The following is a 26,799-nucleotide window of genomic DNA, read 5'->3' on the forward strand; positions in this document are numbered from 1 at the left end:
CTCCACAAAACATGTTTGTCTTATAACTGAAAGTTTGACCAGCGTCTCCCCATCTTCCTCACTCTCCAGTCCCTGGTAACCACCATTCTATACTCTGTGTCTGTAGGATCAACTTCTTGAGATTTCACATGTAAGTGATACCACGTAGCATTTTTCCTTCTCTGACTTATTTCACTTAGGATAATGCTGTCAAGTCCACCCATGTTACTGCAACTGGCAGAATTTCCTCTTCCTCATGGGTGAATAATATTCCTCTGTATGTATATGTATATGGTATCACATCTTCTTCATCCATTCATCTGTTGACTGATGCTTTGGTTGTTTCTATATCTTGGCTATTGTGAAAAATGCTACATTGAACCTATATAGGAGTGCAGATATCTCTTAAAGATCCTGATTTCATTTCTTTTGGTTATCTTCTCAAAAGTGGGATTGCTGGATCATATATGATAGTTCTATTTTTGATTTCTTGAGGAACCTCCATACTGTCTTCCAAGTGACTGAACCAATTATATCACCACCACTGATGTGCTGTGCCAGAGTTCCCTTTTCTCTGCATCCTAGGCAGCACTCACTATCTTTTTTATGATAGCCAATCTAACAGGTGTGAGGTGGTTTTGGTTAGCATATTTTTGAAATTAGTGTTATCTCATTTAAAATTCACTACAAAAAGCTGAGTATTTTTTCTGAAACTGAGTATGCTTTATATTTCTCATTACAAATGAGGAAATTAAAATGCAAAATAATGTGGTAAGTAGTAAAATCTTGCCCTGTGATGTGAACCCAGGCCTCCAAATCTGACATCCAGTGTGCTTAATATTACACCAGCTGCATATAATATAGTTTCACCAAATTATTTCCTTTTACCTTATGAGTACAAGCTAAGCACAATGTAAATATTTCAAAATTTCTTGTTAATATAGAAATATTTAATAGTCATCTAAATTTTATTGGTTTTTATTCTGAGTATGTAGAGATATTAAAGACTTGATAACCACTTAACATCCTTATGTGTCAGATGTTTCCTCACTTTTCATTTCTCTTTTCTTCCCCTACTTCATAATGATTCCAGTGAATATTATAAAATCTAAACCCTCAACCATTCATTGATTTTATTATTTGCAGTATAGATTTTTCTCCAAACAGGTAAACACAGCCCTTATCCTTAAAAATTAGTGGAGGAACTGAGAGATAACATTTGCAATTCCACGAATCAAATTAAAAGAGCTTACTTGACTTATCTTTGCTGTGGTCCAAGAAAAAAATTATCCCTTATGGCTTCCCTGCCCCACAGTATCCATACCATGTACATAAAGCACTTCAGAACAATCACAATATTTTGTGATCCATCTTTAATTCTGACCAAACTAACTTGAGTGTTTTAATAACTCTCACTGCAACTTGATCATCTGTTTATTCCCCAAGCAGCCGCTGGTCTTTTTCATGCCATGTAATTTACTGAATTGATTCTTACCAATACAGACATTATAAATACAATGGTCCCAAGGATTGTGAGCCTCCTTTACTTAGAAATTAGGCACAGTATTGATGTGAGTTCACTCTGGAGCAATTGTCATTGCTTGCAGGTATTAGTTGAATATTGCAATATTAATATGTGTGTGGAAGGATCTTAAAATCATCCATATCAACCCACTTACATTATTTATGAAGAATCAAGGCATCAGTTGATTTAGTAAATTATCCAATCTTACATATCAAGGACAAGATTTGAATTCACATTTTCTGAATCTTAGGCTGCTGCTATTTCCGCTACGCCAATTTAAGTGAGAGCTGTAACGTCCATTTTAATATCAGGTATGTGGGTGAAGAAACAAATCTAAAAGTTTTTGGAATAGATAAAGTCAGAAGAGCAATGTGGAATTAAAGAAGGGGCACCCAAACTTCAGGAGGGGAAAAAAGCCAACAAGTACAGGTAATTGCATGTAATAATTGGTTTAGTCTTAGAACAGTTCATTTAAAATACACTTATGGCAGAGTTTTGAGAAAGAAAAAAGAAAAAAAGCTAGTTTAGTGGCAAGATGAAAGGAGTTTGTCATGAATTTTAAGTACACATCCTCTCAGTTGGCTTTCAGTGCAGTTTGTAAAGTCTCAGATCTCAGTGGGAACTAGTTTACCTAAGAAGTCTTGTTTTAACTTTTGAGGCATATAGTATTATCTAACTTCTCCTAGATTCACCATACCATCTTCTGTCTCTATATAACCTGTCTCCTATTTGTTCCAAGTGAACTCCTGAAACAGGAAGCGTTTTCTGCTTCAAACTGCTTTGGTGAAAGTCTATAAAATCTAGCAGTTCAAAAAATATGTAAATTCAGGCAGCATGTTACTTAATGGTCTTTCTATGTAAAATATACTTGGAAATGTATGAAACCTTCAGGCTCTAGCTACATAATGTTCACCAACCTTTGAAAAATATTTGGCCTTGGTGGTATGGAACAAGGGTTATTCATGTCTGCATAACTGAAATAAACTGAAAATGAGAGGCTATTTCATTTTTATTCTAGACAATCTCCATTAGAAAATTGGAACATATTATGTTTCTCTATAGCCATTTTCCCTCCCCTTATTTCTATTCCTTTATCCTAACTACTGTAAGGAGACAGTGCCCACATTCCTTTCCACTTTTGTGTTCCCACTATCATGATTCTCGAACGTTGTTCATTCCAGTCCTTCATTCATCATGATGTTTTGAAAAAGTTACCATTCCCTTTCCCTTCAAAACTTGTTGGAAGTTAGCTGTGAAATTTTTTTTAGGTATTTTATAAACTGAGGAGTAAATCTTAAAATAGCTGAATTTTTCTTTCTTTCTATGAAGATTTGCATCTTGTAAGCAAATTTCTCTCTCTCTCTTTTTTTTTAAAGATTGTATTTATTTATTTGACAGAGACAGCCAGCAAGAGAGGGAACACAAGCAGGGGAAGTGGGAGAGGAAGAAGCGGGCTTCCAGCAGAGAAGCCTGATGTGGGGCTCCATCCCAGAACCCTGGGGTCACGCCCTGAGCCGAAGGCAGACGCTTAACGACTGCGCCACCCAGACACCCCCTGTAAGCAAATTTCTAAGTCATAAGAATTGATCTCGAATTGAATCAATTAAGATATCTGGAAAGACATGGGGAAATATTTGAACACTGTGAGCAGGGAAGTGATAAAACAGGGAACTATCTGGTAGTAGGCTACCACTAAATTATTTCATGCAAAAAATCTCACTTTGAATTTGATCACTGTATTTTTTCCTAGTTCTCCTCCCATCTGGAAATGTCAGAATCCTTCCAGAAATCAGACTGAATGGCCTGGAATAATCAGTCAGTCATAACTGAATTCATACTATGGGGTCTCTCCAGTTCTTGGGAACTCCAGATCTTCTATTTCCTGTTTTTCTCCATAGTCCATGCATCCACTGTATTGGGCAACCTCCTTATTGTGCTCACCATCGTGTCAGAGCCATGCCTTCGCTCCCCCATGTACTTTTTGCTGGGCAATCTCTCCTTCATTGACATGTCTCTGGCTTCATTCGCCACCCCCAAAATGATTGCAGATTTCCTCAGTGAGCACAAAGCCATCTCTTTTGAAGGCTGCATCACTCAGATATTTTTCCTGCATCTGTTAGGGGGTGCTGAGATTGTACTGCTGATATCTATGTCTTTTGATCGGTACGTGGCTATATGTAAACCTCTACGTTACTTAACCATTATGAACCGAAGAATGTGTGTTGGGCTTGTCACGCTTTCCTGGATTGTTGGCATCTTTCATGCTCTGAGTCAGTTAGCATTTACTGTGAATCTGCCCTTCTGTGGACCCAATGAAGTGGACAGCTTCTTCTGTGACCTCCCCTTGGTGATCAAACTCTCCTGAGTAGACACATACATTCTGGGAGTGTTCATGATCTCAACCAGTGGCACGATTGCCCTGGTGTGTTTCATCCTCTTGGTGATTTCCTACACGGTCATCCTGGTCACTGTTCAGCAACATTCCTCTGGTGGGTCCTCCAAAGCGCTCTCCACTTGCAGTGCCCACTTCACCGTTGTGACTCTTTTCTTTGGCCCATGCATTTTCATCTATGTATGGCCTTTCACAAACTTCCCAAAAGACAAAGTGCTCTCAGTATTTTATACCATTTTCACCCCCCTCTTGAATCCAGTGATCTATACCCTTAGAAATAAAGATGTCAAGGATTCCATGAGAAAACTTAGTAGCCGCATCTTTAAGTCTAGGAAGACTGATCATACCCCTTGATTTCCTCATACAAAAATGAAATACTTGTTTCGCATTTATCCTCCTCATTCAGTTGGTCAACAAAGTGATGCTACTGCAAGAAGCTGGTAGTTCATGGCAGAACTATTTATGTAATCAGTCTCCGCAGTCACAGAGCTCTGGTCATGTTAATTGTCCTCATACAATATCGCATTAACTACAGGGCACCATCAAACCTGTACTCTACATTTTACTGCACAGAGACCCACTTTTGGACTATTCAACTTCTGTCGGATATAAACATATATTTGAATATTCCTTCCCCTGAGACATATGCATGTTTTAAGAGTAGATTCTCTCCTACTCTCTTGTAATAGCCTCTAAGAAAAGAGGCAAGTGTGAAAGCACCGACACCTAGTATAGTACCCCTGTACACTGAAGTTACAATGAAATTTTTTATTGGTGACAAAGGTGCTGATGAATGGATTATTTTAGTTTAAAAGTCAGGAAAAAGTGGAAGGTTCTTGGTAAGTAAAAATATTTGTTATTTAATGTTTTTGTAACCCATCTTTGATGAGAATAAGAATGTATCTTATTTATATTCTGTCCCTAAGTTCCCTAGAGTGGATTTTCCAATTTTAAAGTAGTACAGTTAACTCCAGAAAATTCTTTTATATATATATATATATATAGATATAGATATAGATATAGATATAGATATAAAAGATTAATATGTGGTATACAGTAAATTCTATCCACGCTCCCATTCTAAAAGATGACACTAAGACCCAAGGACACAGCTTTTTCAGGGTCATGCTAGAGGCAGGATCTAGGTCATCCACCTACAAATAGAGATACATGTTTATTTTCTAAGCAGTAACAAGTTATTTTGGTGCTATACTTTTTGTTATATTGTTTCTGTAATCAAAAGATAAATAGTTATGTCCTAAAGGATCTGAGTCATTTTCCCCCTGATTAAACACAGTATTTGACTTAAAGGACCTATGAAATAGTGGTCTTTCAACATATTTGATATAGCTAATAACGGGAGTTTTTAGAAGATAGAAATCATCTAGCAGTATCTATTGATTTTACAGATCATGAAAGTGAGAATTGGGGAATAATTTTCCAAAGGTCATGTATCTATATAATGACAGTATCCTAGAATGTGCCTGTCTTCTCTCTCTGTCTCCCTTTCTCTTGCCCTCTCTCTCTCTCTGTCTCTCTCAACTGAACAAGGGCTAGGTTATCTTCAAGAGCATTTGGTCATTGTCATTCTGAGAGCTACACATAGAAGAAATGTTTAATGCATATAAGTGGATGAACTGTAACCACAAATAATTATCTGCCTGCTTGCCATTGTCAAAGTTAGCATAACATTGTAATATTGTACTAGCTTGGGTTTAGATAAAGACAGATGAATATATAGAGATGACTGATGGGATAAATACATTGTAAAGAGTTGAAAGAAAGATAAACCAATCATTAGGGGAATGGATGAGCAGATAAATGGAAAAGGAGATGGATGGGGGGATGGCTGTATAGCAAGATAGACAAATACTTAAAATCATAAATAAGTGAAAAAATATCTTACTATATTGACTCAATAGTCCATGTGCTGAATCTATACAACTATAGATTGCAACTGTCACTTGTTTAAAATTTAAAGGCTATTGAATTTAGTAAAGTCAAAACAGGATACTCTGAAGTGTGTTTCTTGTGATGAAGTACAACCAGTTCAGTTTAGGAATATATTTAACGGTCACTTGAGAGATCCACCAATGAATTAACATTAGTAAAAAATAATAATAATTTATGGGGTGCCTGGGTGGCTCAGTTGTTAAGTGTCTGCCTTCGGCTCAGGGCATGATCCGGGTGTTCTGGGATTGAGCCCCGCATCAGGCTCCTCTGCTGGAAGCCTGCTTCTTCGTCTCCCACTCCCCCTGCTTGTGTTCCCTCTCTCGCTGGCTGTCTCTCTGTCTGTCAAATAAATAAAATCTTAAAATAATAATTTAAATACCTTTGGTTTATTTATGACTCTCTGAATATTACAAATCTGTTCTCCCACCTTCTCAACTCTGGTGATGAGATCAAGGTTCCAAGTTGAGTCTTTCTTATTTCGTTCTGATCAACAGCATATGGTTGGCTCATCAGGGTAAGGAATGCTGCAAATCTTTTGTCAGACTGCAGATTTTGTGTTCCAGTTTAGCATCTTAACATACACACTGCTAGGATTATAGCCATATAAATGTCATGAGTTTCATTATCTGGAAATTTACGTGTGCTTGAAAATAAGATTCCAAGTATTAGGAGAACAACATGGGAAGTTAACCCCAAAGACAAAATCTAGATGGTTGGCATAAGCATCAACCTAGGAAAATTTGCATAACGGACTCCCATTCTCCATTCTAAGCCCTCCACCTACAGGGTCCTCTCCCTCCTTGCCTCGTATTCTCTGCTGACAATAAGTTATCTGAGCATCCCTTTTTACCTGTCATATAACACTGAGTCCCAACTCTGTGAAAGACAAACCTAGCAAACAATTTCAGGAAATAACCTGATTTTATGATGCCATCTCTTCACCTCAGAGAGTCATTAGCCTAATTGAAACTGTGTGTAGTGTGGTTCAGTAGAGCAAATTTTTTCTTCTCTTTTTTATTCTTTAAGTAATTAGATTCCCTGTTCTCCATTTACCTCTGTTGAGCTTGTTTTACAAGTTGATCTCTAATTATAGTCTAATAAATGCAACCAGGAATAAATGTATATAGGGATATCAGAATACTTAACATTGTTCAAAAATTAAATGTACACATACACAATAAAATTGAGATTTGTTTGCGACTGGATGAGCTACAGCAGCAAGCCATCAGCCCCAGAGTTCCCAGTACCAAAATCCCTTTAGATGTATTTCTCTCCCAGCAAAGAAAGAAAGAAAGAAAGAGAGAGAGAGAGAGAGAGAGAGAAAGAAAGAAAGAAAGAAAGAAAGAAAGAAAGAAAGAAAGAAAGAAAGAAAAAGAAAGAAAGAAAGAAAGAAAAAGAAAAAAGAAAAAGGAGAGAGGAAAGAAAGAAAGAAAGAAGGAAGAAAGAAAGAAAGAAAGAGAAAGAAGAAAGAAAGAAAAAGAAAGAAAGAAAGAAAGAAAGAAAGAAAGAAAGAAAGAAAGAAAAAGAAAGAAAGAGAAAAAGAAAGTAAGATCCATTGTTTCTGCTCAAAGAACTACTGTTCCCGGCTCATTCTAGGAGCCACAAGGATAATCAGGAATGTGGCCTTTCATTTGATGATGTTGACGATATAGCTGTGGATTTGTGACACTTTATTATCAGAAACTTGAAAAAAAGTGATTTGTTTCATGTGCCATTTTTTCTGGTCAGTTAACAGTTTGTGCTCCCCCGTCCCTTTGTACCAGAAAACCTACTTTACTTAGAAGATGTTACAGTTTTCATTTCAAAAAACTGTAGTGGTTTTAGAACCAAGACATAGTATGATTTTATAACACCCACCTTCAAGGTTTAACCTAAGCCCCACCTCTTCAGGGGAGGCTTTTTCAATTCTTTTATTAACTTCTCTCTCTCTCTTATTAACTTCTCTCTCTTCTCACAGCTAATATTTCCTGCATTATTGATTTTATACATTGCTTTAGATTGTTGCTTAACCATTTCTTAAGTCTGTGTCTTTTCTTCTTGTAATTTATAAGCATTTTAAGAACAGAAACTTTGCCCTTGCTTGTTTTTGTTGTTGTTATTCATTTGCTTGTAAATCTGTTTTTAGTATCTGCCATAGCATTTGACTCAGAGCACAGTCAGAAGCAGTGATTTGGTACAATTTTTAAACTAATTATGTTTTTCTAACTGTCCTTTTGTGTTTTCTTTGGTACTGTTCCACCATTCTTCGTATCATAGTAATCACAGAAATGTTGAGGTAGAGAGAATTTCAGAGATAAGTAGTTGCCCCTATCAAATTCTGACTCTGGAATTCTGCCATTAATTATGGGACCTTGTACAAACCTCTGATCTGATTAGATCTTCTATGAGGTCCTTTCAAGTACTATTATCATGTGTAGGACTTTTAATTGTCAATTCATTTTATCCTGCGGTAGTTCAAGTATAAAACTTCCTAAAAGTCAAGGGAAATTGAGAAGGTCAGAATCTATAGGAAAAGGGACTCTGGTTTTATATCCTTTAAATAATCCTGGATACCCAGGAAGGTGTGCGTCCCATAAATTTTGGTGTGTTGTGTTTTCATTTTCATTTTTCTTGAGATACGGTCTAACATCTGTTTTTTTTTTATATACAATGGTCATTTGAAAGTATGCTAATTTACACATATTTGTGAATTTTTCCATTTCCCTTTGGTATTGATTTCTAGTTTCATTCCAGTATGGTTGGGAAAGACGCTTGGGATGATTTCAGTCTTCTTAAATTTGTAATGACTAGTTTTGTGACCTAGCATGTGATCTTTTCTGGAGAGTGTTTCATGTGTACATGAGAAGAATGTATATTCTGGTCCTGTTGGGTGAAATGTTCTGGATATGTCTGTTAGGTCCATTCGGTCTGTAGTGTTGTTCGCACCTGCTGTTTCCTTACTGATATTTAGTCTGGATCATCTGTCCATTATCATTTGGGGTGTTGAAGCCTACTTTATTGTGTTGCTGTTTCTCCCTTCAGATATGTCAATGTTAGCTTTATATATTTAGGTGTTCTCATGTGCATATATATTTCTAATTGTTACATCTTCCTGTTGAATTGACCCGTTAGCATTACATAATGACCTTCTTTGCTCTTGTGACAGTTTTTGACTTAAAATCTATTTTTTTTCAATATAAGTATACTCCTCCTCTCCTTTGGTTATCATTTGAATGAAATATATTTTTCCATCCCTTCACTTTGAGCCTGTGTGTGTCCTTAAATCTAAAGCAGATACCTTATAGACAGCATATAGTTGGATCTTGCTTTTTATCCCTTCGGTGACCCTATGTCTTTTGTTTGGTGAGTTTAATCTATTTACATTTAAAGTAATTATTTTTAGATAAGGACTTACTATAGTTGTTTTGTTGTTTTCTGTTTTGTAGTTCCTTTTTTTCCTCTTCTCCTCATCTTTACTTTCGATGTGTTGGTTCTTTGTAATGGTATGTTTTGATTCTTTTCTCTTTATCTTTTCTTGTATTGCTACAGATTTTATTCTTTGTGGTTACCGTGAGGCTTGCAAAAAAACTTCTTGTTATAACTGTCTGTTTTGGACTGATTACAGCTTAACTTTAATTGCGTACAAAAACTATACTTTTACCCCCTGACACACACTTTGTAGTGTTGTTGTAACAATTAAGCAGATAAAATAGCATGTCTAAAGCCCTCAAAAGAATGGAGTGTAGCACATGGGAGGAAGAGTAAAATTAATGTTTAAGGGGGAAAGGAATGTAAAATAAGGAGGTAAGCAAGAGTCAGATGATTCATGTCCTACTATACACTGTAAGAATTTGTTATTGTATATTCCCTAGCCACATTAGTATTTTTTTGTGATACATAGAATGAAGCCTGTCACATTTTAAGCTTTTAGTAATAAATATCTGAGAATAAATACATACATCATCTTCATCAATAATAAAATCAGCAATGTTAAAATCAGCATTAAATCAGAATATTTCACCCTTGGAGAGACAAGTGCTGAGCTGTATATGCCTCACTGGGGATGTCCAGGTCTCTTCTATAATCCTTCCTGCTCCCCTCCAGGTATTCTCTGTCACCTTAATGTAAAGGTTTCCACCAACTTGCATGTCATCCCCCCAGTGAAAACACACCAAAATGCCATTCAGAACTGACACCAATAAGCCAGTAAGATTGTTTCAGGGTATGAGAGGAGAAGAGATTCTGGGGCATAGCTTTAAGATGCAAGGTGATGGGAAAAGAAGAGAAGAGGTAAAAGGGAACCCTAGTTCCAGAAATTGCTGGGCTAACAGTTCCAAGTCACCTCACCTTATAACCTAAGATTCAGTGTTCTGGTTAAGTAAGCAAATTCAGGATTATATAGGAAAGTTGTAAAGAGATAAGAAGACCAGGATAACTTTTCTTCTGTAGCTCCAATGTAGTCTTCAAGTGCAAACTATATGTTTAGTACCCTGTGATCCACCGTAGAAAAAATAAGTAAGACAAGGCTTTTGTCAGATCACCTGAGAAGGCTATAAAAAGTGCATATTACCTAGTGCAAGACAAAACAGATAAGATCTCTGGTGTTAGCCCAGTCTAAAAACTCATTTACAGCTTAGAATTCTGGCCTAATGTTGGCAGGTTTGTTTTTCTTTCATTTTTAAAGAAAATCTATGAAGCTCTGTTTTCTTATGAAATCTTCCGTTATCTAATTTTATTAAATTAGTTTGATTTCTTTATAAACCTTTGAGGAAAGACAAAAACATGTTGGGAATACAGGCTGTTGACTTGCAAACTCTGCTAAAGAATGATGAGAACACCGGGATAGAAGTTGACAAACTTGCCCCAAACCAGAAACCTAGTAAGTGGTATAGAGCTTGGGTTCCAATCAGACAACCAGGCTTCACTGGTGATACAGCCCCCACTCCAAGAGTTTTTTTAGTCTCGTGTGTACTGCAGACCCCTCTGAGCTTCAGTCAAGCTCAAAGCCTCCTCATTAGAATAATACTGCAAACGCATAAACTAAAATACATAGCACTGTAAGGAAAACCAATTACATTGAAATATAGTTATCAAACTGTGCTATGTGGACCGTTTGGGGTTTAATCGATTCCCCAGGAATTGGCTTTACCACGTAAATGCCCTGGTGGAAATTAGGTATTTATCCTACAGCTTCAGATTTATTCTAGCCAGTCTGACTTGATGCTTCACAGTTCCAATTTTATAGTTTCTTAAACAATACTTCTACCATGTCTCCAAATAAACTATTCCCTTATATTTTCATAAATGTGGGCAAAATCTTTCCGCCTGTAGTTGTAACTTTATTAATGTGCTAAAGTGAATAGGTAATTGTCACCATTCATTTCTCAGTTAATATTTATGATAAATCTAGTTATATAAGAATTTTAAACATTTCACTACTATCTTTTGAATGGGTAAAAGATAAAGGGAGACAAAATATGTGAACAATATTTTATCACTTTTGAATCATATAAACTTTACTTAAAAACATTGTGATAAAACAAGACACTGACCTGTAGAACATTTATTAATTATTTTCCCCTTTCATGCCATCATGGTATATATTTCAACTTAAAATGATTAAGAAATTTCTTTTTTTTATTATAATCATATTTTTTTATTATGTTAGTCACCATACAGTACACCCCTGGTTTCTGATGTAAAGTTCGATGATTCATTAGTTGCGTATAACACCCAGTGCACCATGCAATACGTGCCCTCCTTACTACCCATCACCAGTCTATCCCATTCCCCCACCCTCCTCCCCTCTGAAGCCCTCAGTTTGTTTCTCAGAGTCCATAAAATATAATACTTCCTTCGAAAAACACAGACCTATAAAGGACATTAACTACATCAATGCACCAAAGATTAATAATTGGCACAAATCCAATATTTTAACATTAGTTAATATTAGGTAAATTGGAACATCCTATTATAGTCTTACAACCATGTTCTTGAAGTTCAAGTAAGCATATCTATTTCTATTCCATTTACCCTGTCATTTATGCATGTCTAACACAATGGCAATAATAACAATGATATTATTAGTTAGCATTCATTAAACCTTTAATGAGTGCCAAGCACTGTTAATTATGTTACATGTCTTTTTGTTTAATTTTTTACAATATTCCTAGTCTACATTTTATAGGTGAAAAAACAGAGTCTCAGAAACATTAAGAATACATGCTCAAAGTTGTACAACAAGAAAGTGGTGAGATTGGAATTTCACCTATAACAGACTGGTCCCATCTAATTGCTAGATATATGTTTCTTAAAAACAGAGAAACAGATCTTGTACATTAATGTATCACAAGCACCCAGGAAAGACCTTAAACGGAGTAGGTTCTCAATGAGTAGTTATTGAACTAAAGACTTATCAGAAGCAGGGTTTATATTTAAAACAAAGATGTGGAGATTCCTCAAAAAGCTAAAAACAGAACTACCCTATGGCCCAGCAATTGCACTACTAGGTATTTATACAGAGGATACAAACAGTGATTCAGAAGGGCTTATGTATCCCAATCATTATAGCAGCAGTGTCCACAATAGCCAGAATTTGGAAAGAGCCCAGATGTCCACTGACAGATGAATGGATAAAGAAGATGTGGTATATATATATATACAATGGAATACTATTCAGCCATCAAAAAATGAAATCTTGCCATTTGCAACAAGGTGGGTGGAACTAGAGTATATTATGCTAAGTGCAATAAGGCAGAGAAAGACAAATACCATATGATTTCACTCATGTGGAATATAGGAAACAAAACTGATGAACACAGGAGAAGGGAAGGAAAAATAAGATAAAACAGAGAGAGAGACAAACCATAAGTGACTCTTAACTATAAGAAACAAACTGAGGGTTGCCGGAGGGGAGGTGGTGGGGTAATGAGGTAATTGAGTAATGGGCATTAAGGAGACACGTGATGTAATGAGCACTGGGTATTATATGCAACTGGTGAATCACTAAATTCTACCCCTGAAACTGATAATTCACTATATGTTAATTAACTTGAATTTAAATAAAATCTAAAATTAAATTAAATTTAAAAAATTAAAACGAAGATGATAGTTTTTATTGAAGAATGGACTTGAGACAAAAGGACATTTTTACCTTCACTTTTTGTCATTTGTCTGATTGACTTTGAGGCAAGAAGGAAGAGTTTATGATTTGGCTAAAAATGAACTAGTATTTTAAAATAGAATATGGTTTTATACCTAACTCCAACTCTACATTTCTTCATAAACTTCTGCCACATTATTTAACTTCAGATATTAAGTATTTGGCTTGGAGATTTGTTGAAGCATGCTGAAACCTTAGAGATACAGAATAAATGTCAGAAACTATTAATACCATTAATGCCAAACTGTCTAAATCCATCATAACAGATTGCTTCTTAAACTATTTTCACATACTTTAGTCAGTTCAAAGAGATACAGCCTATCAGTATACTGTTATTCATAAAAATCAAAGTATCTGGCAATCTAATCTAATTTTTTCCAACTACCCTCCGTGTCAGCAATGGAAAAATAGAAAGTGTTCTTTTGTTTTTCTGCCATATGTCTTAAGAAGCCACAGTCAAAGAGACATCCTAAAACTAGAATATCAAATTTTATAAGCTTCTGGTTTCACCGGAATGCAGTTATTCTTTAAAAGCATACTACTTACAAATAAGATGCATTTTCAGTCAGAGTCTGTGCAGGTGGGAAAGGTAAAGAAAATGACATTTTTAGAGTCTATTCTGTCCACTTCCCATAAAATCATCACAACAAACAATCTATTATCTTCACAATAAAAATTAAAAAGGCTAGAGATATAAAGTGACTATCCTAGGATAGCCCAACTATGAAATGACAGATCCAAAATTTAATTCTGAGGTCTGTGTATATTCAGAGAAATGATCTTTGCCCCTTACAGTGATTCAGTCTTGAACCAGCTCTATGAATTCTCTGCATCTTAGCTTCTTCATCAGCTGTTAGGGAAGTGATTTGGTCAGCTGATTTCCAAAGACTACCTTGTAATAAAAAATCTCTTTAACACAATCAACAATAAACCAGAATAGGGAGAATTGTGCTATATGCTTTTTAAATTAGTTTCATCTTTTTTTCTTATAGGCTACATTATATTGAAAATGAGAAACAAAACTCATACTAAGACTAATAATATTTTGGAAATGACAGACTTGTCATGAATGAAGTAGTTAATTTTCCAAACATTTAGTCTTGATATTAAATGAATTCATCATATCTCTAATATTCAGTCAGGTTTAAAAAGTTAATCAGACTTCAGTGGTTCACTTTCTACATTTTAAACTTCACAAATGGCCATTTAATCAGTTATTTGCTATATTAAATATCAAGTGTGGTAGTGATCAGTATACTTCTTTAAAAAACATATTGTTAAATTTCACATCCTCCAAACTATTCTGTTTTGTTTAAAGCTGACTCAGAACTCAAGGAGTTGGTTGTAATAAATCAGGATTGTTCAGCTTTATTCAGAAGAAACTCTTCATGATATGAATTTCCCCACAAAAATATCCCCAATGTATGAAAAAAACCTTGGTATGCCCAATACTCTTAATCAAAGTTCTGCAAGTGGACACCATCAGAGTGCCACAAGGCTGCCACTGAGTGGGAATGTTCTGGGTTAGAAGACAAGAGAATAGTAATTTTTCTCAGGCTTCTCTAAGTTGACTGAGGTATGTTGATAGGACTTAGGGATGTATGAAGCCCTGAATTTACGTTTTGATGATATCTGCATTTTTCTATGAAAATAGCCTATAGATTTCAACAGATTTTCAAATGTATCCATAATCTCAAAAGGCTTGCAAACATCTCACTAACTTCTAGGCAAGATATTTCACATCTCTCAACCCTGGCTTCTTATTTTTGTGAATTTAGACTAAAGGACTTGAAATGAAGATCTAAGTTTAATTATCTTTTGCTATAAGGAGAAAACTGATGATGTAAATCTCAGACAGGAGATTCATTGCACTGGGTATCTTGGAGTAGTTTTCCCAAGGTTTAAGTTTTGATTACTTAGTTTCTTCTTCACAGCTGTCTTCACTTCCTGATTTCTCAAGGTATAGATAAGTGGATTCAGAAAGGGGGTGAAGATGGTATAGAAAACAGACAGAACTTTGTCTACCAGGAAGTTGGTGAAAGGCCACACATAGATAAAGATGCAGGGCCCAAAGAACATTAACACAACCATGAAATGTGCAGTGCAGGTAGACAAAGCCTTAGATGTTCCTGTAGAGGAGTGGTCCTTGATTGTGACAAGCACAATGACATAGGAGGTGAGCAAAAGCAGAAAACTTATAAGACCAATCACACCACTGGTTGAGATCATGAAGATTCCAAGAACATACATATCTATACAAGCCAGCTGGATGACCAAAGGAAGGTCACAGAAGAAACTGTCTACAACATTGGGACCACAGAAGGGTAAATAGAGGGTAAAAGCTAACTGGCTCATTGTATGCAGGAAGCCCACTGTCCAAGAGGTTACCACAAGCCCAGCACATACTCTTTGGCTCATAATTGTTGAATAATGGAGAGGTTTGCATATGGCAATGTACCTGTCAAAAGACATGGAGATCAGCAGCACAATCTCAGTCCCAGTAAAGAGGTGCAAAAAGAAGATCTGAGAAATGCAGCCCTCAAAGGAGATGGTCTTACGCTCAGCAAAGAAGTCCATGATCATCTTTGGAGTGGCAAAGGAGGACAGGCACATGTCAATGAGAGACAGGTTGCTGAGTAGGAAATACATGGGGGAGTGGAGGTGTGGGGTGGATAGAACTGTGAGCAAAATCAGGCCATTGCCCAACATAGTTATCAAATAGAGAACAGAAAACATCACAAAGAAAAAAGTCTGGAGCTCAGGAGAATCAGTAAGTCCAAGTAATACAAATTCAGACACTCTAGAATGGTTGAACCCCTCCATTGATCTGCAGACTGCTCTGTCATGACAAAATAAGACAAAATGACATAGTTAGAAAATGTGACACTTTTACGATTACATATGAAGGAGTTATTATATCAATTAGTAATTCACCAGAACATTGATTACCTTAAAGCCTACTAATAACTATCTCAGTAAAGATTTTTCCCTTTGGAACAAAGTTAACAATTGCCATCAGATAGCACTTCGAATGGACAGCTTCTTGGTTTTGACCAACATCGGTACATTTTGGGTTATACTTATCATATACCCACACAATAATATTCCCATTCTGAATACTAAGGAGTTACATAATCCATATTTATAGAGTGAGATTACCCTAAATTAGTGTGCTCTACTTAATAAGTCAGTTATGTAAAAGTTTAAATGAGGATTGAAATCTCCAAACTTTCTGTTAAACAACAACAATAAAAATATAATTATGTCAAATCCATCATTGAATGCTGGATGTAACTAATAGTTTAACATAACAATTTCAAAAGACCCATTAAGTATCCTATGAGGGTAATAAATGATTCTTTTAGTGGTCTCCTGTTTTCTCAGCTACAGAAAAATCCAGTTCTATTCTCACTTCACTTGCAAATTTTCAAATTGTTTTGTCACTATTGATAAGTATTATTTTTAATATGTAATATATAAATAATTTCTTAATTCCATAAAACTATTGATAACTAAAAGGTTTACCTGAAACATGAGTTATTCTCGATTTTATTTTATGATCTCAAAGAAACGCTTAAAAAAGAGAGAATATCCCTCCTTTACATCTCATGCTATTCCAACAAAGCTGCTTTTTTAGACTAAAAAGAAAAATAGATTCGAGGACTGAGCCAGAAATATACAAGATGAGTGTTGGGCATCTTGTAATACCAGAATATAAGGTGCTTAAAACAAGACAAGCAAAAAACCCACTTAGGTGGTAGTATTTCAAAGTGACACAGGAGCCACTGGGGGAAGAAAAAGACAGTTCAAGGACTCAGACTCATTTTTCAAAATTGAGTTTTTTATTTGCAGCACATTGCAAGTGCTACAAATACCTTCTATGATGTTTTTCATCAAAGTAACCTCCTGTTTTCCCATTAGAGAAAAGTTTGGCTTCATCCTCACTTATTTGCACATATTCAAATTGTTCTGTCAATATTAATAAATATTTGTAAGATTTATCAGAGAACAATATTCTAGAAATCTGACAACTGAACTGTGGCAAAGTAGTTAAAAGGGTTAAGGTGTCCTTAACCTGCTTTGTGACTTTGATCATACCTGAGTAGCCTCTGTAAGATTTGATGTCTTTACCTGAGAGCATTAAATTAGATAGCTTGCATAAAGCCCTTATATCTCCTGGACAACATTCAAGAACTCTCTAGGTTTCAAAATCCAAATTTAAGAATACTGCTCAAGGGGCGCCTGGGTGGCACAGTGGTTGAGTGTCTGCCTTCAGCTCGGGGCGTGATCCCGGCATTGTGGGATCGAGCCCCGCATCAGGCTCCTCCGCTGTGCGCCTGCTTCTTCCTCTCCTACTCCCCCTGCTTGTATTCCCTCTCTCGCTGGCTGTCTCTATCTCTGTCAAATAAATAAATAAAATCTTAAAAAAAAAAAAAGAATACTGCTCAAAAGTAATCAGCTTGTTTTATTTCACTAATAATTATAATAATTGCAGTAAACATATTCAAATCTAGTTTAAATTCAGGGATTTAGAAGAAGATATGTGCTTATAAAATCATTTCATCTTTTTGAAGTTAAATTACTTCTTTCCAAATGAAAATTATGAGTACCTTGATGTATCAAAAATCTCAGCCTCACTCATTTGAATACTTGTTCTATTTTCCTAACTTAATGTAATTAGTAATGAGAATGCAAACTATTATACCTAATTTATATATGTATATACACACATATATGTATATATGATAATATATTGTGTATTCATTTATAAGTGAATAAACAGTTGCCAGGTTTTTTCTCCTTTCATTTCCTGAAAGGCATCTCTAATACCTATTTAATGAAATCATCCATCTTTATGTCTTCAAGTTATATATATTTTTCCTTACTACCCCTTCATTATATTTGCTCTATAGAATTATTAAATGAATTTTCTTTGCCACCTGACAAACACAAACCATGACTGCTTCTCAAGATCCTTCATATTATTTCCAGCTTTTAACCTACCAGCTATACATCAGGAATCAAAAACACTACATCCTTCAAGCTTCAGAAGCCTTTTGAAATCACCATGGTCCTTAGTAAGCGTCAGAAGCCTAGAGCATGGATATATGTTTTCCCAGTCCTGGTATAAGAGCCTCTAGAAAGCAGCGGCCTTTAGGAGCTGAGGGATTGGATACTCCTGTCTACTTGCAGTGGGAGTTATTAAAATGTTCCTCTGACTTTTCCCAAAGTTGCAAGAATTGTGGAGCATGTCTTTGCTATTTAAAGTGAGGATACACATTTATGATGCTGCAGTGTTCCTTAGAGAAAGAGCACAACTGGGACTGGCCTAGGAGAAGGACACCTTTGAGCAGTCTGAAGGAGCATTTAAGTAGCAAAAAATTGTTCCTTTGAACGTGGAAGTATTCCCACCTTTATGCCCCAGGGTTCAATGTCTCAAAGTTGGAAAATTACTCTTGTAGGCTTAGGTACTTTGTCACCAAAAGAAATCGTGCTTACCGGAAGAATCGTATAATGGAATAATCATGCATTAAAGTTTTGACAGGACACTCCAGGTTGTAGTACAGGTTGGTAGGTACCAGCAGGTGAAATCTGGGGAAGGAGAAGCTGGAAAGCCCAAAGTACAGAAAGAAGTAAAGACAGGTACTTGCAAGTACCCTAGAGGAATGGTGTATGAATTACATTATACAAAGAAATGTAAAGCATTTAGCACAATATCTGACAGAGAGAAAGTGGTGAATAAAATATGGAATAACTAGCAGGGGTGATTCTAATTAACATTATATTTGGAAATGTCCATGACACATAATTCAAGAAGATACTAAATGTAGATTCTCAACCTGAAACCATCACTGAGGGTCTTACCATATTTATTTGAAGGCCAGTCATTCATCTGTGGATTGCTCTCCAAACACAAATTTCTTCTCAAATTTCTCAGTAATTTGAACTCTTCACAAGTATGATACCTATCCTACATTCCTCACAAGACTAGCAGTAGAGCCCAAGAAAATCTTCCCTAGCTGACCATATTTCTTACAGGCTTTGAAATAAAAAAAAAAAAAAAGCAAGTTTGTTTTGAAGATTTTTAAAATTTTTCATCTGTAAAGAGAAAGAAAGGAAATAAAGGGGAAAAAAGGGCCAACCAACACAAAAGCAGTTGCAAAAGTTCAGTAAATTTTAAATATTTGCCCACTTTAAAACAAAAGGTAAGTGTATACAGACTACTGGAGTTATCCTGGAAAGGCAAGAGATTAACAAAAACAAAAAATAATAGAAATAAAAGATAATTCAGAAAGAGAGTTATGAAAGAGTTTGGGGACATTATGCAGCTGTTCTGTATCTTGGTTGTGGTGGTCTTTACACAAATCGATACATGCATTAAAATTCATAGCACTGCAATACCAAGAGAAACCAAAATCAATTTTACTTTAAGATAATGTATAAAGTAGAATTTTAGAAAGCAAAACTAGATAATTTTGTTACAAAAGAAGCAAATAAAACCATGATAAACCAACATTAACTGCTAAAATATATAGTAAAAAAAAAAGAGCCTTTTCAGATAAGGAACAGAATACATAAATAGGAATAATCTTAATCTGAAATGTGTTGGATCTGTGTGACAAGCTGTAATACTCTGCAAAAGGAAAAAAAAACAAATTGAAATACATGCTGTTATTGGAAGGAAAAACACAATATTGCTCAACAAGGAAAATTTTTAATTAAAGTGTAACTAACATACAGCATATTAGTTTCAGGTGTGCATAAAGATTGAATAATTTTATACATACTCAGTGCTCACAATGGTATAGTCACCATCAGCCACACAACATATTACGACCTTATTAACTATATTCCCTATGCTGTACTTTTATCTCTATGACTTTATTTTGTACTGAAAATTTGTACCTCTTAATCCCCTTTCTCTATTTCACCCATTCCCCTACTCACCTCCCCTCTGGCAACCACCAGTTTTTCTCTGTATTTAAGATTCTGTTTTTTTGTTTGTCTCTTTTTTTCTGTTTATTTCTTTAGTTCCACAATGAGTGAAATCATATGGTATTTGTCTTTCTCTGACTTATTTCACTTGGCATAATACTCTCTAGCTGCATCCATGTCATTGCTAATGGAAGATTTTGTTCTTTTTTATGGCTGAATATTCCATCATATATATATTACATATAATATATATATGTAAATATATATATGTAAAATATACATATGTATGTATGTAAAATATATACCAATTATATATACCAATATATATACCACTTTTTTATTGAGTTATCCATCTGTGGACACTTAGGTAGCTTCCATATCTTAGCTATTGTAAATAATGCTGCAGTAAACATAGGGATGCATATGTCTTTTTAAATTAGTATTTTTGGTTTTTTTGGTAAATACCCAATAAGGAAATTACGGGATTATATGGAGTTTCTATTTTTAATTTTTTGAGGAACCTCCATCCTGATATCTACAGTGACTACACCTTTTTATTCCCACCAACAATGCATGAGGGTTCCCCTTTCTGCACATCCTCGCCAGTACTTGTTGTTTCTTGTGTTTTTGATAGTAGCCATTCTGACAGGTGTGAGCTGATACCTCACTGAGGTTTTGATTTGCATTTCCCTGATGTTTAGAGGTGTTGAGCATCTTTTCATGTGTCTGTTGGCCACCTGTATATCTTTGGAAAAATGTCTAATCAGGTTCTCTGCCCATTACTTAATCAGAGCATTTGGGGTTTTTTGGTATTAAATTGTGTAAGTTCCTTTTATATTTTGGATGTTAACCCCTTATCAGATACATCATTTGAAAATATCTTCTCCTATTCAGCGTTTTGTTGTTGTTGTTCATGGTTTCCTTCACTGTGCAAAAGCTTTTTATTTTGATACAGTCCCAATGGTTTATTTTTGCTTTTGTTGCACTTGCCTGAGAAGACATATCTAGGAAAATGTTTCTCTGGCAGATATAAAAGAAATTGCGACTTAGGATTTCTTCTGGTTTTATAGTTTGAGGTCTCACATGTAGGTCTTTAATCCATTTTGAGTTTAGTTTGTGTATGGTCTAAGGAAGTGGTCCAGTTTCGTTCTTTTGCATGTAGCTGTTCAGTTTTCCCAGGACCATTTGTTGAAGAGACTGTCTTTTCCCCGTTGGATATTCTTGCTTCCTTTGTCATAAATTGACCATGTAAGTGTGGATTTATTTCTGTGCTATTTTCTTCCATTGGTCTTTGTGTCTATTTTCGTGAGTACGATTACCAAGAGTTAGATAGAAAAGGAAAGAAGTCTTGGTTCTTTTCACTGCCACAGCAAAGAAACGAAAGTACAATGGAACTAAAGTAAAGCAGAGCAAGTTTTATTAAAGTACACTCCACGGGAGGAGCAGGCCAATCAGGAGAGACAAAGTCCCTGCAAACTCTGGGGTGTGAGTTAAGATCAATGTTTTTCTTTTGGGTGCATCCTAGGGTCGCAACATTTGAGTGACAGGAGGGGATTATATAATAGCCGACTATGCCTATCCTTTCCCAAGATGTATTCAAAATAACTGCACAGGGTAGGAAACCACATTATTTCTATTCTAGAGGCAGGTCAAATAAGGACAGGAGGCTGCTTTCTGCCCAAGTGCAGTAAGCACAACAAATTTAACTCCTTTTCTGCTGGGATGTTGTAACTGCAAACCGACTGCTAGATGGGTGGAATGGGGGCTCTCGGTCAGGACATCTGTGGTCCATCCTCTGTTGCTCATGCCTAGCTTCCTACCTAACAAGTACCATACTGTTTTGATTACTACCACTTTGTAGTATATATTGAAGTCTGGGATTGTAATACCTGTAGCTTTGTTATTCTTTCTTAAGACTGCTTTGGCTATTCCAGGTCCTTTGTGGTTCCATACAAATTTTAGTGTTTTTGTTCTAGTTCTTTGAAAAATGCTATTGGTATTTTGATAGAGATTGCATTGCATCTATAGACTGCTTTGGGGAGTATGAATATTTTAATAATATTCATTTTTCCAACCCATGACCATGGAATATCTTTCCATTTGTTTGTGTTTTCAGTTTCCTTCATCAGTGTTCTATAGTTTTTGGAGTACAGGTCTTTCACCTCCTTGGTTAGGCTTATTTCTAAGTATTTTATTCTTTTTGGTGCAATTGTAAGTGGGATTGTTTTCTTAATGTCTCTTTCTGGTACTTATTAGTGTATAGAAATGTTACAGATTTCTCTATATTAATTTTGTATCCTGTGAATTTGCTGAATTTTAGTCTTAGTACTTTTTGGTAGAGTCTTTACATTTTTCTCTATATACTACTAAATCATCTGCAAATAATGACAGCTTTACTTCTTCCTTACCAATCTGGATGCCTTTTGTTTCTTATCTGATTGCTGCATCTAGGATTTCTAAGATAAATTGGATACAATTAGTAAGAGTAGACATTCTTGTCTTGTTCCTTGTCTTAGAGGAAAAGCTCTCAGTTTCTCACCATTGATTATGATGGTTAGTTGTGGCTTTTTCATTATGGCCTTTATTATGTTGAGTTATGTTCCTGTAAACCTGCTTTTTCAAGGGTTTTTATCATGAATGGATATTGTACTTTGTCAGTGTTTTTTCTGTGTCTATTAAAATGATCATATGATTTTTATCTTTTCTCTTGTTAATGAAATGTATCATGTTGATTGATTTGTAACTGTTGAACCACACTTGCATCCTGGGAATAAATCCCTCTTGATCCTGCTGAATGATTTTTTGATATATTGTTGATTCAGGTTGCTAATATTTTGTTGAGGATTTCTGCATCTATGTTCATCAGAGATATTAGCCAGCAGGGTTATTATATTTTTGTTTTGGCTTTTTGGTTTTTTTGTAGTGTCTTTGGTTTTGGTATTTTTGGTATTTCTGCTCTAATCATTATTATTTCCCTCCTCCTATTGGCCTTTGCCTTTGTTTACTCTTCTCTTTCTAGGTCCTTTAGGTGTAAGGTTAGGTTGCTTGAGATTTTTTTCTGTTTCTTGAGATAGGCCTGTATTGCTGTAACTTGTGTCTTAGCGCAGCTTTTGCCACATTCCAGAGAATTTAGATGGTTGTGTTTTCATTTTGATTTGTCTCCCTGTGTTTTTTTTTTAATTTCCTCTTTGATTCTTGGGATGACCCATTCATCATTTAGATGTATATTATTTAGCTTATATTTATTTGGTTTGTTTCCAGATGTTTCCTTGTAACTGATTTCTAGTTTCTTACCACTGTGGTCAGAAAAGATGTATTTTATTATTTCAATCTTCTTTAATTTATGGAGCCTTGTTTTGTGGGCTAACATGTGTTATATCTTGGAGAATATTCCATGTGCACTGGAAGGAAGGTGCATTCTGCTGTTTGGGGATGGAATGATCTGTATATGTCTGTTTGGCTTTGGGTGACACAAGACCAGATAGACCTGTTTCCTTGTTGGTCCTGTTCCTGTTTCCCTGTTTCCTTCTGTCTCAATGATCTATCGAATTGATGTAAGTAAGGTGTTCAAGTCCCCTACTATTGTATTAGTATCAGTTTCTCCCTTTATCTCTGTTAATAGTTGCTTTACGTATTTAGGTGCTCCCATGTGGGATGCATAGATATTTATAATTTTTCTACCCTCTTGTTGGAATGTTTCCTTTTTCTCTTTGTCTATTGTCTCCGTGTCCTTTGTCTCCCACTACAGTCTTTGCTTTAAAGTGTATTTCGTTGGTTACAAGTGTTGCTACCTCAGCTTTCTTTTCACTTCCAATTGCATGATAAATGTTTTTCCATCCATTTACTTTTTAAAAATTTTTTAAATTTAAAATCAGTTTAACATATTATTAGTTTCAGTGGTTCAATTTAGTGATCCATCACTTGCATGCAATACCCAGTGCTCATTACTTCAGGTGCCATCCCTCATCCCCTTACTTTCAATCTGCATGTGTCTTTAGTGAGTCTCTTGTAGGCAGCATGCTTTTTTATCCATTCTGTCACCCTTTGTCTTTTGATGCAGCATTTAGTTCATTTACATTTGAGGTAATTATTGATAGGTATGTACTTATTGCCATAAGCCCTTGTTACTTGTTTTCTGGTTGTTTTCGTCATTGTTCTCTGCTTCTTCTCTCATTCTCTTACCTTGTGGTTTGATGGCTTTATTATTATGCTTGGATTTCATTCTCTTTTTTGGGTGTATGTCTGTGACAGGTTTTGATTTGTGATTACTGCTAGGTTCATATATATCATCTTAGGCCTACAGCCATCTATATTAAGTTGATGGTCACATTCTAAAAATACTGAAATTTAACTCCCCACCTCCATTTACATATATGATGTAGTTTTTTCCATCCTTTCATGATTTTGGTCAATATAACTGATTTTTACTGCTTTTGTGTTTTAACCTCCTTACTGATTTTATATGTGATTAATCTACTACCTTTATTCTGTGTTTGCATTTACTTGTGAATTATTTTTCTGTTTTTTTTTCTTTTTTTTAACTGCTAGTTGTGAACTTTCCTTTCCACTCAAAGAATTGTCCTTAACCTTTCTTGTAAGGCTGCTTGAGTAGTGATGAACTCCTTTAACTTTTCTTTATCTGGGAAACTCTTTCTCTCTCCTTCTTTTCTGAATGATAGCTTTCCTGGGTGGAGTGTTCTTGGCACTGTAGGTTTATTTTTCCTTTTAGCACTTTGGATATCTGATGTCATTCCCTTCTGGCCTCCAAAGTTTCTGGTGAAAAATCAGTTGAAGCCTTACAGAGTTTCCCTGGTATGTAACTGTTCTCTTTTCTCTTTAAAATTCTTTACCACTTTACTTCTTGCCATTTTAATTATTCTGTGTCTTGGTGTAGACCTTCTTGGGTTGATTTTGTTGGGAGCTCTCTGTGCCTCCTGAATCTGAGGTCTGTCTCCTTCACTAGATTAGAGAACTATTCAGCTGTTACTTCTTCCAGTATGTTTCCTGGGATCCTTATAATGTGAATGATAGTATGCTTGATGATGTCACTGAGTCTCATTAACCTATTCTCATTTTTATTCTTTCTTCTTTTTAGTTTGATTGCTTTCATTACCCTGGCTGCTGGTCCTTTCTTCTGCCTGCTCTAATCTGCTACTGATTCCCTTTAGTTATTGAGTTCTTTATCTCCGACTGATTCTTTTTTACATTTGTGATCTCTTTGTTGAAGGTCTCATTGAGATTCTCCTTTTCTCAAGTCCACTGAGTATCTTTTTACCATACTTTGAAGTCTTTATCAGACATATTCCTTATCTCCATTTCATTAAGCTCTTTTCTGATTTTGTTCTGTTCTTTCATTTAGGACATAATCCTGTCTCCTTATTTTGTCTAACTCTCTGTTTAGGAAGGTCAGCTGTGTCTCCTGATCTTGAATGTAGTGGCCTTATGAAGAAGTCATGTGGTGCCTGCCCTGTAGTGCAGTGCTACCTGGTCATCAGAACCAGACCGTCCGTGGGTGTCTCCTGTGTGGGTCCATGTATCCTAGCATTTTGACTGAGCCATGTTTGCTTTCAGTTCAGTTGGCTGCAGTGGCCCACTTTGCTGGTTGTGGAGCATAGGTCAGTGTTTGGTCCCTGTGCTGTTGAGAGGTCTGAGGCCTCTGTGGGCTTATAGTTGGGCAGTGTCAGCAGTCAGGCTAGCTGTCTGCACTCTGTCATAGTTGCTTGCATACTGAACTGCAGGGAACTCTCCCTGTGTTGCCTCCTGAGAGATTTTTGTTGGTTGGCAGGGCTGGCATTCAGAACACAACTCTGTAGACACCATGATTTTAGGACTTCTGATCTCCAGAATTGTAAGAGATCATTTTATTTGCTTTAAGCCCCTATGTCTGTGGGAATTTGTTATAGCAGCAGTAAGACTCATATGTTTATTTTATACTTTAGGTTATAATCCATCACTACTACGTTTATTTTATTTCCAAAATTGTTGCGCTTTCTCAGTTGGAAGCTCCTTCAGTTGGTTCCTGTGTCACTTTGACATATTCCCCAACAGCGTGGTTTTTGGGTTTTTATGCTTTGTTTTGAACATTGGTACTATAAGATATCCAACACTCATTTCATATATTTCCTGGACCACTACTAGAACCTAAGAAGCCCTGGTCCTTTTTCTTGTAAAATGGTATTAGAAACCATTGTGATTAACACTAGGTGTGTTTATTGCCACAGGCTGTCATTGCCCTAGGCCCTCTCAGCCAACAGAGTGAGGGACTATATGCCTGTACAACAGTCTTAACATACACACATATCTATAAATCCTTCTGTCTGTAACAGTCTGCATCTATATTGAGCTAAACATGAATTTATACTGATGTCTTCAGCTTTAATCCATTATCTCATGGATCATTCTAGCCTCTTCACATAATCTGTAAACTCCCACTCCAGCATTGAGAAGCTTGGCTACCATCATCCATTTACTTAATTATTCAATTCCAGTAGATACATATATAGCAGTGTCAAAATTGTTAACCCATACCCCATGGGAGACAACTCTGTCACTAGAATATAGTGCTTAGGTGCAGTTCCTTTTGCCGTTAGTCTTACAGATTCCACTAATTTCCAAAGTTACTTAGCTCAGCCCCTTTTCTCCTATCTCCTTAAATAAGTCATTTCATACATTTGTTACATTTTGGGTGGTCACAGTCTACGTTCCATCCTGGAATCTTTTAACTTCCTGAATGACCTTCTTTTTTAATTTGCCTAAATTAAAGTTCATTCTTGTGCTCTAAAGTTCTGTGGGTTTTGATAAATCCATAGTGTCATATATCCATCACTGCAGTATTACACAGAAAAATTTCACATGCTAAAATATCCCTTTTGC

At 35.8% G+C, this 26,799-nt stretch overlaps 1 protein-coding gene and 1 pseudogene across 1 annotated transcript; one reads left to right on the top strand and one right to left on the bottom strand.

The window, feature by feature from the left end:
- Window positions 1-3,134: 3,134 nt before the first annotated feature.
- On the top strand, window positions 3,135-4,250 carry LOC123786323 (olfactory receptor 4K3-like; annotated as a pseudogene).
- A 10,603-nt stretch (window positions 4,251-14,853) lies between these two features.
- On the bottom strand, window positions 14,854-15,819 carry LOC123786314 (olfactory receptor 4K2-like). Its single transcript, XM_045788555.2, has one exon. The coding sequence runs from the start codon at window positions 15,811-15,813 to the stop codon at window positions 14,854-14,856; it is 960 nt and encodes a 319-aa protein (XP_045644511.1). The 5' UTR covers window positions 15,814-15,819.
- Window positions 15,820-26,799: the final 10,980 nt, after the last annotated feature.

Source organism: Ursus americanus, chromosome 4 (assembly GCF_024610735.1).
Source record: "Ursus americanus isolate L20-20 chromosome 4, mUrsAme1.1.p, whole genome shotgun sequence".
Classification (NCBI taxonomy): Eukaryota; Metazoa; Chordata; class Mammalia; order Carnivora; family Ursidae; genus Ursus; species Ursus americanus.

Excerpts from the sequence above, each read along its gene's own strand:
- LOC123786314 (XM_045788555.2), bottom strand. The coding sequence starts at position 15,813 with ATGGAGGGGTTCAACCATTCTAGAGTGTCTGAATTTGTATTACTTGGA.